At 50.2% G+C, this 16,909-nt stretch overlaps 4 protein-coding genes across 4 annotated transcripts; 1 reads left to right on the forward strand and 3 right to left on the reverse strand.

Annotated features, from left to right (window-relative positions):
• Window positions 1-1,529: 1,529 nt before the first annotated feature.
• On the reverse strand, window positions 1,530-3,585 carry LAESUDRAFT_712980 (uncharacterized protein; the record flags this gene model as incomplete). Its single annotated transcript, XM_040906933.1, has 9 exons — window positions 1,530-1,583; window positions 1,674-1,871; window positions 1,927-2,298; window positions 2,354-2,499; window positions 2,553-2,706; window positions 2,769-2,857; window positions 2,918-3,067; window positions 3,108-3,206; window positions 3,282-3,585. 9 exons carry the CDS (start codon window positions 3,583-3,585, stop codon window positions 1,530-1,532), a joined length of 1,566 nt encoding a protein of 521 aa, XP_040766225.1.
• A 2,062-nt stretch (window positions 3,586-5,647) lies between these two features.
• LAESUDRAFT_735999 (uncharacterized protein) lies at window positions 5,648-7,278 on the forward strand (the record flags this gene model as incomplete). The annotated part of the gene is made up of 6 exons (XM_040910649.1): window positions 5,648-5,883; window positions 6,116-6,214; window positions 6,260-6,341; window positions 6,388-6,700; window positions 6,753-6,873; window positions 7,086-7,278. The coding sequence occupies 6 exons, from the start codon at window positions 5,648-5,650 to the stop codon at window positions 7,276-7,278; spliced, it is 1,044 nt and encodes a 347-aa protein (XP_040766226.1).
• Window positions 7,279-8,669: 1,391 nt separating this feature from the next.
• Window positions 8,670-9,980, reverse strand: LAESUDRAFT_757721 (uncharacterized protein; the record flags this gene model as incomplete). Its single annotated transcript, XM_040912347.1, has 2 exons — window positions 8,670-9,468; window positions 9,523-9,980. 2 exons carry the CDS (start codon window positions 9,978-9,980, stop codon window positions 8,670-8,672), a joined length of 1,257 nt encoding a protein of 418 aa, XP_040766227.1.
• A 2,469-nt stretch (window positions 9,981-12,449) lies between these two features.
• On the reverse strand, window positions 12,450-16,228 carry LAESUDRAFT_736000 (ARM repeat-containing protein; the record flags this gene model as incomplete). Its single annotated transcript, XM_040910650.1, has 16 exons — window positions 12,450-12,539; window positions 12,595-12,697; window positions 12,727-12,889; window positions 13,048-13,257; window positions 13,344-13,382; window positions 13,510-13,755; window positions 13,813-13,909; window positions 13,945-13,986; window positions 14,016-14,153; window positions 14,175-14,395; window positions 14,440-14,551; window positions 14,585-14,785; window positions 14,864-15,289; window positions 15,346-15,681; window positions 15,767-15,907; window positions 16,184-16,228. 16 exons carry the CDS (start codon window positions 16,226-16,228, stop codon window positions 12,450-12,452), a joined length of 2,610 nt encoding a protein of 869 aa, XP_040766228.1.
• Window positions 16,229-16,909: the final 681 nt, after the last annotated feature.

A 16,909-nucleotide genomic window follows, 5' to 3' on the forward strand; every position in this document is an offset into this window, starting at 1 on the left:
CAATCGTGATGTTCTTCCATTGTTGCACGGGATGAACGTCTAGGGATTATGATCACCTTGCCGCTTTGTGGGGGCTGGAAGGGTGGATCTCGGAGACGACCGCACAACAAGCTCGCTCGCATTACTCGGCTTATTCAGTGCAGCGTAGTGATGGGCTTAGGATTGTCACTCTTAACACCGATATGTGTGAGCGGGAGTTCAGAAGCTCCGTTGGCCTTGCGTGCTCATCATTCTCCCGCGTACAGGGTACGGGCGTGTGTTCTCACATTCTTGCGTCGTCCGACAACTCCGGCATGCTCAGGTTCTTGACCGACGAGCTGCAGGATGCTGGTGATCGAGGCATGTAACGGCTCGAACTGTTTCAGAATGTGTTCTAACGTTCATGTATTCTGGATTCTAGGCCATGTCTTGAGCGGCTGGAGTGGTAGCAATCCTTTGGAAAACCCGACTAATTTGCGTAAGTCGCGATTGATAAGATAACTTGAAATGGAAGCTCATTCTCTCGCACTATGCAGTCTATCAGATGTACGTGTCAAGACGCTAATTGCCATGTGAAGAGTGTCAATATTCACTTCATGGTTTGAGTGTCGACCGGTTCTCTCCTCATGTCATCACTGGTATGTTTCTCGTAACTCCGCTTCTTGAGAATCTTCGTCATTTCCGAGTGTGGCTCGAAATGACGAAGATTGTCAAGAAGCGGAGAAAGGGCGAGAGTGGAGAGAGGATTCAAGCGGAACAACATAAGAGGTTGTGCAAACTGTGTGGGCGCAATGGATGGATCCATCGGCTTTTATACAATGGAAAACATAGGTAGTTCTCCGGCAGGCTAACACGAGAACGCGAGCAATGTAGAATCAAAGTATGCTCCTGGCAGGATATGTCAGAAGAACAGTATGCACCGAGCATATCTCTCTCATATACCTTGAGGAATTGATAATAAATTGCTTCTTGCACGCTATGATACGGAAGTCAACATTCTTGAGTGCCACAACCTGCAGATAGACTTATTATGGCCTGAACCTCCAATGAACAAGATCAGCTCTCGCAATTTCGCCAAGAGCGCGAGCAGGTGCACCACGACGTTTGCATCAACCGTCCAGCGCTCCAGGAGAAACGTCGGACCCAAGCAGCGTCTTCAGGGTTCTTTCGCAATCGGCGATACAGTTGGATGACCTAATCGCCATGGCTCAGCCGTATGCGTTCAAATAATGATATATCGGTATAGACGAGCGTGCGGCAGCGCGAAGGAGAGCGAGAACAGTTTGCTGGAGATCTTCCGATGGTATGTGCGATAAAATGTAAGTATATAGCTCTGGAGGCAACGACTCTATAGGCGCAAGCATCAATAATGACGATGACAGTGGCAGGATGCAATAGATTGTGCGTGCCACATGTCATCACAGAATTGGACCGAAAGCTAAGACAGCGTCAGAAATAATGAATGGAGCCATTCATTACGTTCGCAGCCTACTCGCGGCTGTACCTGATGGATTTATCTCCGACCCGCATTGTAGGCAGGATTTCCATTGTCACATGCGGGCTTCGTGGCGGCGAAACGTGCGTCTGCAAAATAGCAGGATACGCTACAAAAGTAAAAGTCATACCAAGTATACGGGTACATTCAGGTTTTGAGAACACATGTGCAATTCTAGTCGCTCTTCTAGGAAACGAACCAGCTGATCCTGCCCCCGCCCGCGTTCATCGTTCGTGACTCTCTCTACTACCTTCTCATCAGGGTGTGCAGAGTGAGGTCCAATTTCGTTCAATGCAGCAACAACCTTGTTCGCAGGTGTAAACCAGCTGCTGTCCCTATCAAGCACTGTATGCAAGTGCTTCTTCTTGATCTGCATCATGTACATTCTGCCATCTCGCTAGGTTAAAGTGAAATTTCAGATGGGGCACGAACCATAAAGGATATTGGCTCACTTTGATCCAAATAGCCTGCCCAACCCATCTCTGTACGAAATCGAATGCGAACTGGTACGCCTTAACAATATCAGCATCGGATAAATCTTTGCCTCCTTTTGTGGTAGCGAAGGACTGCCAGCTTTCCAAAAAAACTGTGTCGGAGGCCGCAGTGCTGACATTTTTAATATGCTGGAATACGGCGGCTGCTTCTTCCAAGAAGGTTGTCATATCGGCTCGCGCTGTATGCCTGTCTTCTGCCCACTCCTGTCGAACACGCTTAGATTCTCTCGGCGCGAACTCCGAGGAGAGCTTTCGCTTGCTAGACGGCCTGACGAATTGTTCTCCCGATAGAGCGAGGGTTTCGCCGCCAACATGGTCCATTTTCAACAACTAAATGCCTATGTCTATTAGTGATAATGCGTATGCTGATGTGGCGTATATTGACCTTGAGCACGTGCAATTCCAACGGCCTTCCAAATGAGAGAGGTAAGGCGTTACGAGAACACAGCCGATTGACTCCAACGTCCAGCCCAGAAAGCTTCACGAATGGCTCCAAATCGCCGTCGGACAGCATGGCGAGACGAGCGTTTCCTAGTGCCTGGGTCGGTCTTGGTCTGGCAGGTAAGGGTAGACCGACACTATACCTTCAATGGAACATGGTGAGTTCTGGAGTGTCTCGACGAGGTCTTCCGCCTCAATGTACTCAGATAGTCCTTTGACGAAACATCGGAGATAGAGTGTGCTCTGCATTGTCGGAATATCAGGCTCTCGATGATCTATAATCCTGATATCGACCGCCTGTAGTAATGCGCATTGAGAGACATCCTTAAATGACATGGTGAGCACAGAATTCTCCGCACCTGCCGTATTTCATGTGCGGGAGCGAGGGATCGCTGGCCACTCTCGGCACCGAATTCATTAGTGATATTTGAATGGAGTTTCAGCTGATCTGAGGCATGGCATCAAGTGACTTCAGCGACTCTTGAGTTCGGTATGTATTGATTCTCACCTTCTGCATGGCGAATGGAAGAGCGGTCTGTACTCCATAATCCATCATGGGAATGCCAGTTCTGAGGCGCGTATGCAACACTATTAGTCATTGCTGGCTCAGTGTCTCTGAAATGCGCTTGTTGCGCGTCTTCGAAGCCTCCTGAGGGGTCTGTTAGCTCGCGAGGAGTTTCAATCTGCCAATCACAAACCTTGATTAGTCCACGGAACGTCATTGATAGGCTCTACCTCTCTGTGAGCCTGAGGTTCACGAGGCAGGATATCAAGAACATTGTCACCTTTCGAAGAATCTGCTTGCATCAGAATGGGAATGGGATTCGAGAGTGGGTCATGATGTCTCGGAGCCTGCCTCTCCAGCCACTCACCCTGTTCAACCGGATGTGGACTACATCCGAAAGTCGTTTCTGGTGGTACGTATGACGCATTTGGTACGTCCTCCAATCCGTCGCTATCTTCGACATCACTTTCGTTTGAATCTTTGGGCAGGTTTTCACCACTCGCGCCAACAGTGGCGCTGCGATCTTGACCTTTCCGGAAGCCGTTAGCTAGATTGAGGATCACATTGATCATGACACGCTTCGTCGTATCTCGACGAGGCTTGTATTTCTTGTTTGCGGGCCATAAATGTATGTTGTTCTCGATGATGGCTTGTATCTCATCTTTCGACATGGAGAGCCTGTCGTCTCATTATTAACAAATTGCTTGAGTATTTCGTCAAACTCACAACTCCTGCTTTGTGTAAGGTTGCTCGCAAGTCATTCTGCGATATTCTTGCTGGATCAAAGGAGCAAACAGAGAAGAAGATGTCACAAGCATCGAGAGGCGTGATGACAGCCCATTAAATAGCGGTAGAAAGGACAAAGTGACAGAAAACGCCGCAGGCTAGCAGGCTAGAGAGATCAAAAGCGAATAGACTTTCGGCTAAACAACATATCTTGCGGTCTCCCCGTGCCAGCACTCAACGAGAATATTTGCCTCGGCTCATAGATATGGCTCATCAGTGAGGGGTTCTGACGGTCTGGTATGCCCAGATAATACGCGTACCTTCATGCAATCGATTGTATGGACATATCATGCAAGAGCAATCGCCGTGTAGTTTCTGTGGTTGAACTTTCCAGTACTCTTTTCATGGCGGGTGGTCTTTAGCTTTTTTGCAAAGAAACGTGTGCGCGGAGTATCGTTCCGAATAGAATCACTTCATTGTTGATCTTGTAGATCTACCATATTGTAAATACTCGGAGACACCTGTAGCATAGAAGAAATTAGGATGCGGTTTCCCTCAAAATTATCCGTTCTCGAGGATTGTCCTATTACACAAGCACGCGCAACTTGCGCCTCCTGTGTTCTGGATTCCGAATGACTGATTGCGACGATCGGCATCGATCAGTTATGGTAAAGTTTATACCCATCGGCGATCTCTCACGGCAGCAGCTATAGCAACGTACAATTTCATTTCCTCATATGCACGCGATTCGAATCCTGTCTGACATCGAGTCATCTGCTGATTCCCTGTAGTACCCTGCCATCTGATAAGTCTGAACCAATTTGTGCCTGGAGAGCCAAGTCGACCCTATGTACGGCGTGGATATCACGTTAGTCGCTAAGTTGAAGTGCGTGTTTAGAATTTGGCGATGCTTACGCATGGGAAGATTTTGGACAAGCGTAGATCTCAGGTTCTCTGAATAGCACACATTCTGTGTGTGAAAAGGTTAGGATATCTCTCAACTAGAATAGCTCTGAAGCGTCGGCTGTGAGTTGAAACGTTGCTGTCAGACGTCGTCACGTCACACGTCCCGTCTTGACTCTTGAGTCGATCGGAATCTTCATGCGCCAAGCGGAGCAACAACGGGTAGGGTTGAACATTGACGTTGAGCGCGGAGCGATGAAGCGATGTTGGTGACTGTTTCCATGAGATGGCAGCTGTTTCCATGAGACGGTGAGAGATTCCACGTGGCATCTGTAGCTTCGGAGCTGCCTTCAACGACGAGGTCAATGAATTGATTCTCGTTTCCATGTAGAGTTTACGACGGGAAGGGTGACGTCGCAACGTATGACACACTAGCAACGGATACTGCGGATCCAGAAGTAAAGTTGCGTGCGATCCAGAAAGGGTCGCACCGTGGCGCATGCTCAGTATCTCCCGAACCAGTCCCAACATGCAGTTGGCGCGCCACTGATCGATTCGTTTGCTTTTCTGCTGGTGAGCAAACAAACGGTCCGCCCACACATAGAAAGCTCAGCTAGTGCTGCAGAGGGGTTCCAGCTCACAACTCGCGCAAGGAAACGGATCAGTCACTGATTGTTGTGCATCATCACTGGTAACGTTTTATATTTTATCTCACAGACATCGTGGATGGTATATCCTGAGGAGCCGCGCAAAAAGGCAGATGATTTAGAAGTATACTTCATCCGGCCGCTCAGACCGCGGTCTGTTCTGACCTTCAATCTTGCCATCATCAACAGTGCGATCAAGGCTAAAGTGAGGGCCCGAATCGCGCATTCATTTATCCTGCATGCTCGCACAAAGACACTGTCGCTTCTAGGTTAGACAGCAATTGCCAAGACATTTTTGCGGCCATGACAAATCTGTCGGAATCAGTCACGGTATTTGCATCGTTCATGCCTCTTCTCCTGTCGCAGAATGTTCCGGGCCGAATGGGGGAGCTTATGCAGCTCGAGCTACAATGCACTCCCTGAGTCTCCCTCACACTGACATATTCACTACTGCACAATGCCGGCCTTTGCGTGTCCTGGACTCACTCTTGCGTTACAGGAGCATATCGACGCAATAGAGGTCGAAGACGAGATCGACGGAGAGAGGGATGCCAATGACGCTTGGGATCAGCTTCGCGTCGATGACATACTATCCGTCCAAGATCAGCTGGGTTCCGGGACACCTACTCTAGAGAAGGTCCTGGAGAAGGCTTCCAAGGTTGTCACCGATGCCACGGATCAGGACTACCGACGGTGAGCGGTATGATCACATAGCGATTGCAGTGTCTAAGGTCTCACCGAACATTTTAGCTTGATGAATGCTTTCGAGATTTGGCTGAAAGTGCAGGGTTATGTCGCGCCCGACCATGACGTTTTCGGTGCAGTGGTAGCGGATAATATGCCAGAGTACATATCTGCTTGGATCATGAGCGAGTGAGAGCACTTTTCATCACTTTCGATGGACAATCTCGAACTGCTTCGGTAGATGCGACGAGCTCCGCCTAGATGGGACAACGAATCCTCCTCGAGAATATAGGGCATCCTATAGCCAGGCAATGAAGATGAGGGCGGCAATAACCTATGGGTTTGGTAGATCCAAAAGCTGAGGCATACATGCTTGGACCCAGAGCGAAAGTTGGGCTGGTTGGCGAGGGAACCCCTCGGTGTCGACACAAGTCTCCCGCTACATGGTGTCATTAAAGCGACGAAAGGTGCAGCTAGAGTTTTTCTACGTGTCAGAGCTAACGAATGGTATAGGTGCGAAATGGAGAAACCGCAATGAGCTCGCGAGCAATTACCGCTGATCTACTCAAAGCAATGTGGATTTACAACCATCGACCGGACAATTGGGATATCAAGCTATATGAACCTGGAAGCCGTGACAATCAGAACATACACCATTGGGGAGGTGGACGTGCTCGACGCCTCTTGCATTGTGCTTATACAATTGCATTCTGGTGTCTACTCCGCTTTGACGAGGTTCTTCAGATACAAATTCACGAGTTTGAGCTTGTGTCACCTACGTGTCTGAAAATTACCTTGCCTTTTCGCAAGACTCATCAGAATGGTTGTAAGTTGTAATTCGTCCGATCATTTGGGCAATCCTGAATGCTTCGACATAGGTATCAAGCCATTTTACCTACATCTCCTCCATCCTTCCGAAGCCCACCTGTGCCCAGTCCGAGCATTTGCGGAATGGTACTTCGTCAATGGTAGACGGCTGCAATATGGATACGTTTTCCGGTGAATAGCGTCAGGAGATCGCGTTAGTGATGAGAATGCCCCCTTGGTGAGCATATAAATTGTACACAGTGGGATGGTAGCATGAAAATGGAAGAATAGAGAGCGGAGGACTTCCTGGAGATGTTCCGAAACAACCTGCTGGATATCGGAATTGACCCCAACCCATATGGAACTCATTCCTTCCGATGAGGCGGATGTCAATACCTTGCAAGCGAGCGACGATGGAGTCTGCGCAAGCTATGTGATTGGGGCGGTTGGAGCACAAATTTTACAAGTCTGACCATCATCAAATATCTCATTTCTTGGAACGACGATCCATTGGAACCGAGAGAGGACTTCCTGAATCCAAACCGTGCACCTGCCGTACGTTGTCCTCAATGCGGGCGCTCTTGTCATTGCGCTTGAAAAGGGTCCCGAGACGTGGTAAGCAGGCCATTACAGCCAATGATCAAGCCGGGCAAGCTGATGCAGACAATAACTATCAGGGATCTCCGAATGTATGGAGAGTCAGGCTCAGGGCTGTGCCGTCAAGCCTGGTTGCCTGGAGAGTGCTTCGCGCTTCACCTTACGGCCTTAGTAATTTACTACTCACTTCCAGAACTTCGCACTTCAGCGCGGCGGTTGATGTATAGTACTGACTTCATCGCTCAGTGCCATTAATGCGTAGCATTATTACGTACTATCTATCATAGGGCTCCGCCCTCGCAGACAATGAACATGGAGATAAAAAAGAAGTCGGGTCCTTCAGGGATGATCGATGATCCTTCGACCGCTACCATGGTGCTTGTATCGAACGTCACCAGACAGGTAGATATCAAGCCGACGTGGAACAACATCGCTTTTCTATTGACGACGAAGGTGAGAGGGTCGCAAACAAGAAATGTCAAGACAAGCAATTAAAATGTTTTTTAAAAAAGGCTTTCGAGCTCTGAAGGTGGCGTCGTCTCGAACCTGTCCCTAGCGACTCGGCGCTCTGTTGGAGATGCCAATCGGCCGGGTATCAAAAGCTCATATTGTGTGGCACGGCGAATGGAGGCGGCGGGTGAGTATAGTTTACAGTAGTGAGAGACAAAAGACTGACCGGATGAACAATGATGCGCGGCAAGGACGTCGACATAGGACAACCGCCAAGCACAAGGATATGTTATTTTAGGGAATCTAATCCCAACATCTGCGCACAATCAGCCGGAAAAGGTTACGATGTATTGGTATTGTACATGGTCACGCAGATTCGAGACGAAATGACTTTGGGATAGTATGCTACCAGGTCCTACCTATGATGATTATAATACAATATGTACGTGATTTCGCAATCCAAAAAAAACTCCGGATAGTATCAGAGACAGGACAAGAGAAAGAAGGCAGAGAGGTATACGATAAGAGGCCTGAGAGCATAAAAAACATACAGTGAAATAATAGCTCCACAAATTCGATGATGAGCTTGGTGTTGTTTGAATCCATGATGAGGCACCCAACGGGATAGAGGTCTTGTTGGACCAGGGCCGTAGTATTGTCGACAAAACGTTGAAGCCAGCTTCAGTGTCAAGGCATGCACACATGGCGAGACGGACGCAACACAAGTAGAAGACGAGCAGCTGTTTTTCGTCAACGCCGATGACTGTTTCGGTAAATTATTTGATGAAGGAAAGATGATGCTCCAATGTCTGTCAGATCAAGCCAATGATCAGCGCTATGTTCTCAATAGCTTGTCAAGTCCGGAAATCACGAAACTCACCAACCTCCAGCAACTACCATCAGCAAGAGCCATCTCAGCAGTCTGGCCAGCGAGCCAACCATCACGCGCATAGGTCAGACAGGGCCTTCGCTCCCCTACTCACCACATCGATCACCACACCAAGCACATACCCCAAGTAGCCCAAGCCCACAACCGCCGAACGGAATGTCACGTCCACCACATATCCCGCGCCCACCATCCCCAGACTCGCCGCCCGCACCGCCAGCCCGGGGACGTGGCCTGCTCCAGCGAACGCCGCGTCCAGCGCGATCGTAGCCGCCTCTCTGGCGGTCTCGCTCGCCACCTCGGCGAGCCCACACGTCAGGCTCTCGCGCCACTTGCGCCTGCGCACCGCAGCCTTCTGGCGCTCGCACTGTGCGCGACGGCGCTGACGCTGGCGTTCTCGCTCCTGTGCACGCCAAGGCTTTTCTTCTTCCCCCTCATCCTCGTCCTCATCATCGTAGCCGGATGGCTTCTCCTCGGCGAAGCCCGTACTCTCCGGTGTCATCTCGGCTAGTATTCTCATCAGCTCGGGCGATGACGCCAACGCTGTGGTTCTCTCGTCCATCTCGAGCGAGTTGCTGCGAGAGCGGCTGATACGGGGCTTGGGGGGAGGGGAGGGTTCGGCCTCTAAACGCGCTTCTTGGCCGTATTCGTCATCTACCTTTGTGGGTGCAGGTTGTTGTGATTGATCAACAGAGCGGGCAGGAGGAGGCTGGTCGTCTATAGACGAGCTCAAAGGTATTGAGGGTTCGACCCAATCACGACCAGTGGAGAATGATCTAGAATAGCTTGTACTCGATGCATACCCGTATGATCCGCTCCACATTAGTTCATGCTGCAATCGCAGAAGTTCATCACTAACATCAGGGTAAGAGGTGCACAACGTGTGCCGCTCTCATGGCGGGTTGAACACAGGCATAGGCGTTGGCATAGGCAATGGCGGGAGCCCGCCGGGGCCCAAGATCTTGCGCTCCATCTCTCCAGGTTCATGCCAACGACCGGTACATTTCAATCTGTATGGTGGGACACTTCTCCTCGCTGGCATAACGCGGCGCTGAGGAGGAGAAGATCCGAAGCAGAAAGGCTCGTTCCGTATGCTGCGCGCATATTCCGCGAGGTGGATGTGGAAGTCGTCCAGAGTGGGCTTGAGGCGCGGAGGCTCGGAGGTGTTCATGACCAGTGGCGTATCAGTCTGCTTGGGCTGCGCCAACTTGGACAAAGAGCTGGTCGGCTGTTGTGCGGACTGTGGTTTCGCTAGGTCGCTGAGACAAAGCATGTCCTGCGCGAGAAATGGGTCACATGACCGCGACCTGGATGCATCCACGAATTTGGTCATTTCACCGCAGACATTGGAACGATCTCTACGCATGGCCTGAGATAGTGAGGTAATTTAATCCTAAATGATGCCCTCTATTGAAACAGCATTTTGCTGACCACATTTGAAAGATTGAAGGTTAAATACTCACCTTGGAACACCGTAAGCCATGTTTATTGAATATGTTGTACAACTTTTTCGAGGTACAAGAGGTCACCGTCTAGGTTCAATTAATTTGCAAATCATCTGCTACGGGATGGGAAGGGTTCATGTCGTGAAAGTTGATCCTCTCAGACTCTGCGTGATGATCTGATACTACCTTCTTTCGGGAAGAAGCTGCGGCATAGACCACAATGCACACTATTCCGAGTCAACAGCCCGGTAGCCTCGTACGGAGACGCGGATTCGACAATGATTCTGATGGCTTTTCACGGCTGAATGCGACCTCTGCCGCCATCTGATGAGGTGCTAGACAAGCATCGAGACGACCAGATGCGATCAACAAGTGATCTCAAGATCAAGTACGCGTCATAACTGAAGGTTAAAAATCAGGTGGACTCACCGGTCGTCACCGTACTTTTCACGTCTATGAGAACAATGAACGTAATGAGGAAGGGTCGAACTTCGCGAGCATGAGTGCCCATCTTCTCGTTCCGAGTACCCATGAAAAAGAAGCTCGCGGATGTGGCATAGGGAATGCTCCCAATCAGATCGTAATCGGTACTGCAGCTTGAGTCTTGACTAGCCGTTTTCGCTGGTGGACAACCCAAGAGCGACGAATCTATCATGTTATAATGCACAAAATACGTCAAAGTATCCGCCCCCGCATAGAAAAAATCCAGCTAGCTTCTACATATTAGAGCAGCATCTAGGAGCATGCTGCACAGGTCCAGACACTGCGGCAGAGTGAGGTTGAAATCTGTTCCCGATGGCACCGTCAGGCCCTGTACAGAGCGAAGGCGAGAACGTTACGATACATATTAATTGCAAGGTCGATCGTCCCGACGACAAACAGAGTAATCACGACGTTGAATATCATGACGGGATTGATCAGCAAGTTCCCGAATATGCACCGGTGCTCCGGCACGTTCCAAATGCGTATGGCAAAAGCCACCGCATGCACGCCGTAAGAGACTTCTGCACACAGAACGAGATAATGTGCGACTCTGAGAGGTTGAGGTGTCCATGACTACGTGAGCTGTGCCTGGGGCCGAGATCTCTCGCAGTTATACAAGAAGTATTGCGCCGAGAACGCTTCTGTCCGTCGAGATGCTATTGTCGCGTTTTACAATCCAACGACACCCAATTCTTGCCTAATGGCATGCACCGCCTTCACTCCACAATTTCCATTAGTTGCCTCGCATGTGCCTTGATTCTTGGGGTCTGAAAATACAGCGAACTCTCGCTATGCTTGAATTGGACGGGCACACACCTATACCAGCCCTCAGAGGCTTTGCAGGATTCAACAGATCTCGTTATTCAATGGACAGAAGGAGAAATGCGCTCGAAGATTTGCTCAGATGATGTTATAATCACACCTGACCCAATTTCGATGTGGAACGTTTTATGAAAATTCTGCAGAATTTGTAACACTCGTACCTGGTTCAACTTGCGCAGTAACACGGCCGTTCTGCCTAATGTAAGTGCGCGGGACCGTTCATCATGGAAAATGAAACGGACCGCTCGCGGGGCTCTTAACTTCACAGTGCAGTATGCAGAGCTCCCATTCAGTGTATCCATAGGTCCAAGAAGGTTCCGTAGGGAGAAGGTGTACCATACTTGAGGCTTACTTTCTAGCGAGACAGCAGACACATCCTGAAATAGTCGTCAATAGAATGTAACAATTCGTGATAAGCACGACGCCCTGCGTCTGTGTTCTGTAAGGACATCGCATGAGAAAGGAAGGCACCGTTCAAAGGTGACGCACCGCTGTCCATATCACGACTCATTTCATGCAAAATTAGTATGAATCACGATAGGACGGCTCGGACGACTGAAATCTGGGAAAGGCGCACCATAAAAGACTTGTACACCATGGAAACTCATATCCGCTTGCATAGGCTTGTTTCCGCTTGTTTCCGCTTGTTGGGATCAAACAAGGATATAAGTGGGAGAAAGGCCCAGGACCTCCTCATTTTAGATTTGTCCCCGACTTCATGGCTTTTTTCGTTCGCCTTTCTGCTTGCACAAGCCAATACAAATGGGATTTAACATAAAAGGAGGTTTTGTGTCTAAGCCGATTTGAGAGAAAACCTTGCATTCAGATGTCGGCGCGCAGAAAGCATGGTATGATCAGCGTCGCGCCGTTGCAGTTGCCGATCTTGACGCTGCTGCCGATGAAACTGTGATTCACTCGGCAATCGAAGCAGGAAGAACGACAGACGAAGAGACCATTCAGACTAAACCTAGTTTCAAATATGAGCAGACTCACACCATATACATACACATTAAACGACACAGCGACAGGTGATCATTATCTAGATGAACACCTGGAGTGGATGACAGTCACACACGTTCTGTCCTTCACTCAGCTCTCCGAGGCAAGTCTGGATAGAATGGTACCAAAGCATCAGCAGCGTCCAGGTATAGCGAATTGTAAATATGCCAGTACACCTGTTTAGCATCTTGATTAGTGGCTAAGCTCTACAATAGACAGCAGGTGACGTACCTCGCGAACGTTCCTCGCTGGATGGAACAAGCCTTGCAAGACATAGCTCAACAGGATACCTGGGCCGAGAGTCACCCGCATGGCTTCCATCACAGCATCACGTCTAGTGACGTCTCGAAGCAATCAGGCCACACGAGGTTCATCAAGTGCAGCATGGAATCCTCGCAGCCGAGGCCGGCCACGCCAATGGCCAGATGCTTGTCAATCGTGCTTGCGGTCTGTCGGTGTACAAGGTCGTAGTCCGTGAGAGCATCCTCGAACATCGTGACGACAGAGTTAGTACGCCGACTGTGGACTGACGCATTAGAATGCGAATGAGAGCGCCTTCAGATATCCAATCCGGACATTCAGTTCGGCAGTGCAATACTTGTTGAGGATAGGAGGACACATGTGAAAGCTGGGAAGTTTCTGTTTAGTGAACAAATGCATGTGAGAAGCATGTGAATTTAAGACCGCAGGTCTCTGCTATAATAGCGATTGCAATCGTACTGCAGACAGGACTCTGTCGCTCCTGGACACATAGGTTTGTAGGCAATACTTGTAATACGTCTTGAGGACCAAAACTCTTGGCAATGTAACCAAAAGAATCGACTGCCGCACGACGAATGCCCTTCTTGTGCGCCTTCAGTAGATCCAGAAACTCGAAGCAGATACGCATCAATGCTCACGCTGGCGCGAACTCGGCGCCGTGGCTGGCTGGATTGAGTGATATTTGCATATTATCGGTGAATGGTGGGAGACGGGCATACCAATGCGAACGATGAGGTTGATCGTGGCCTCCTGCACTTCTCGTGTCTATTACGGAGAATCGGCGTCATACGGGTACTACGCACAATGATATTAGCACTAAGCACTTGCATAGACAGAAGTGGGCGCCCACGGAGATCCTTCACAGGTGGATTCATTACGTCATACCGACAACGTTGGCGAAAGCATCCTCGGTGGCAATGATACTACCCAAGGTATCGGGATATTCACCAAAATCCTCGAAAAGAACGAGACCGGGTTTGCTCAGAAGCTGATCTTCGCCGCATTGCTTGATGACAGCAGCCAGACGTGTGGTGAAGTCCGCTACTTGCTGACGCACCTTGACGATCTTCTTGTTGAGACGCCAGAGGATGGTAGACACGATCTGTGTCAAATCTGGCTTCACACGAATACCTGAGAAGTACAAAGTCAGCACCAATTTTGCATGAAACGTTGCGATATGGAGCTTACCCAGTGCGTTGATGACCGTACCAAACCCATCCAGCATGACTTGATCCTCCGTCGTCTGCTCTTCGAAGGCATTGATGGTGCCATCGACGAGCCGAACCTCCAGTCGTTCATTAATGTTGGATGCACCGAGACCTTCGCAATTGTCTCCATGACCATCTTGCGATACGGCTCGGCCTCGTCCATGAGGTCATTGACAATCCTACCAAAATCCCCGCAATACCAGCATTCTCAGCCAACTCGACAGTCGTCTCTACGACCCGTCTGTAATTCCTGAGGTCGAGAGCCATGCGATGGACCCAGAATACCTTGAAGAATTCGTGCAGAACGTCCTGCTTGATGTACTATGCACCTTCGGTGGCAACGCATTGCTGGAAAACCTTCAAGACGATCTTCTTCGTCTCCTCGCCTGACGTTTGGAACTCACGGATGAGGATGATGATCACCTCCTTGACGTAGTAAGCAAAATGTTCATAGTCCATCAGGAGCAAGATAAAACTGATGGCTTTCAGGAATACAGCCATACTCTTGCCACAATGCAGGCTGATACTGACCCACAGTGGCTTAAGGACATTGTCAAACGATTCTATAAAATATAAAGCGCAGCTGCCTCAGCCAACGCTGCAAGACCCAAGGCGTTCATTGTTCTGACCTTCTGTTGCTCGTCCTGGAGCCCATGTGCGACGCAATCGATGAAATTGCGAGGATGCGACAGCACAGGGCCTCCCATCATGATAGCAATCTATTGCACGATACGCATACCAGTGTGCCGCACCTGCCATGAGTTCTTGCTCCGGCGCACAGGTTTCAAGAAAGGCAATAGAGACAAAATACCGAGTGCCGAAGCCACGACTGAGAATGCACAAGCAGTCGTGTTACGCACGTACTCGTCCACATGGTCGGTATCCGAACGCATGGTGGAGGTCATGTGCGCGGAACCAGCTGCTTTGGACAAATTGGAGATGATCCCGCGTCCCTCAACACGGCATAGTGATCCTCATCGATGAGGAGAGGCTCGATGTCGACGAGAATCTTATGGACGTATGGCCGCAACATCGTCGAGCTTGTAGAGTACGCGGTCGATAACCTTGACAAGTAGGTGACGTTCTTGGTCCTCCAACGTTCGCTCCATCAGCAAAGGCAGGATCTTGTCAAAGAGAGGACCAGCCCCGAATTCACGAGCTTTGTCCGTGATCTGTCGGAGGGCGGTCTTGCCGATGGGCGGCGCGCCGTTCTGGATTTTGAGCAGGAGACGCATGATCTTGCGCGCCTTCATCTCGTCCACCGACAACTCCGTCTCGTCCTCCTTCAAAATCTTGTCGAAGTACTGCGCGTCCTCCACCTTAAAGAAAGCGAGACTGCCAACGCCCGGTATCTCATTGGGCAAATCGGAGGCAAGACCGGCCGCTGCTGCGAGGGTAGCAGCGTCGGAGCTCTCCTGTATCTGAAAACCACCAACTTCAGTGACGGAAGCGGCGAACTTCGAAGGACGAACCAGAGGGACATAACCCGGGGGCAGAGTGACGATGGCATAACCGGTGGCAGGGAGAACGGGTCCAGCTGTTCATCAGTCAGATAACGGTTGCGTTTGTCTTCATGCATGAAGCCAGGCGCGTTCATAATGATGGGCTGCATGGGAATGTCTTGGACAGCGGGTGTCTGATCCCAGCGTGACCTTTTGGGAGTCTCAATGAGCGCACTGATGTCGGCAGGCATCGCGTCCCAGCGAGAACGACGCTTCTTAGGTGCAGTCTCCTCGAGAGCTTCCTTAGACCACTCACCACCTTTATCCTCCTTATCCTCTGGCTCAGCAACGCCCCATCGGCGTTTGCGCCTTGCTCCTGCGAGCTCCTTCGCCGCTGCTTCTATCCCCTCCCCAGCGGTGTGTTTTGTCGAGTTCCATCTTTGCCTTACCCTCCTAGGCCTCCCTCGTCTGCTTCTCTATTGCTCGTCTGACTTGCTGTTCCTCCTGCTCAAGCCTCTGCAATCTCATGACATCCTTATACTCACTCTCAACATCCTTGCCCTCCTCTACTGCTTTGAACGCATCCTCACTCTTGTGCGCTTGGCGATTGAATAGGTGATGATGGTGGTCGGACTACCGCGATGCAATCTGGCGCTTTGAAGCGGTTTCGGCGAAGAGGTTCTCCTCAGCGAGTTCAGCGAACTTGCCGTGAAAGAGTCAGCTAATCTGGGGGATCGTGGGAAGGGCATGGTGGAAGCAAATAAAAGGTTGGAGGAAGGGAAGCCCCGGATGCGGGTAGCATCAGCGCGTGAATCGCCATGATGCACCTGGCTGCTGCCTGATCGGCTGCTGCTTGATGCTGCTTGATGCTGCCTGATCGTAAGTGTATGATGTCAGATATTGAAGCACGTTTCGAGCTGATCCGCCTGCCAGGTAACACCTGCAACCTGCCATAGTGCTCAGAGGTACCTAGCGACCTCTGGGAACAATTAGCGTGATACAAGGCATACATCAGCCGTATCAGAGACAATTACTGTCTGCGCTCAACCGAGTCGTTAAAGATTGCACAAGGTCAATTGCGTACGTGGAAGATATTGGGTATAAACCAACGAGCGTATGGTGGATAAATATCTATTCAGGGGCTTGAAACACGAGGGCCTCGCGACCCGGATGTACTAGTAACTACTACTACTAGTCATAAAACCTACGGACTGGATCGAAAGAGATTGCTGATAGAAAGGGAGCTAAGGCATGACACGAAGCCGAGAGGGAAGTAATACCACAGGGAAGACGGACACGAGTATGGCTATAGCAGTGTGTTGCAGAACAAACGGAACTGAACGGAAGAGAGAAGCTTGAGACAATAATGGCAGACATATACAGGGAAGGCGAAGAGCGAATGGCAGACGCGATGACGCAGGACCTCTGATGATGCCCAGACCGGACAATGAAGCAGACAAGCTAATCATCTACATGGGGAACTGTCAGAGAACGCAATAGGCTGGAGACCACCACGGAGACGAGGAACCGACCGATTATGTGCGCACCGACTAGTGTTCCCACGAGAGAAACAAGCTCACAGACGACGACGATGAAGCACAACATCCGTGAGCACATAGGAGCGGGACCACAACG

The sequence above is a fragment of the Laetiporus sulphureus genome, assembly GCF_001632365.1.
Source record: "Laetiporus sulphureus 93-53 unplaced genomic scaffold LAESUscaffold_11, whole genome shotgun sequence".
Classification (NCBI taxonomy): domain Eukaryota; kingdom Fungi; phylum Basidiomycota; class Agaricomycetes; order Polyporales; family Laetiporaceae; genus Laetiporus; species Laetiporus sulphureus.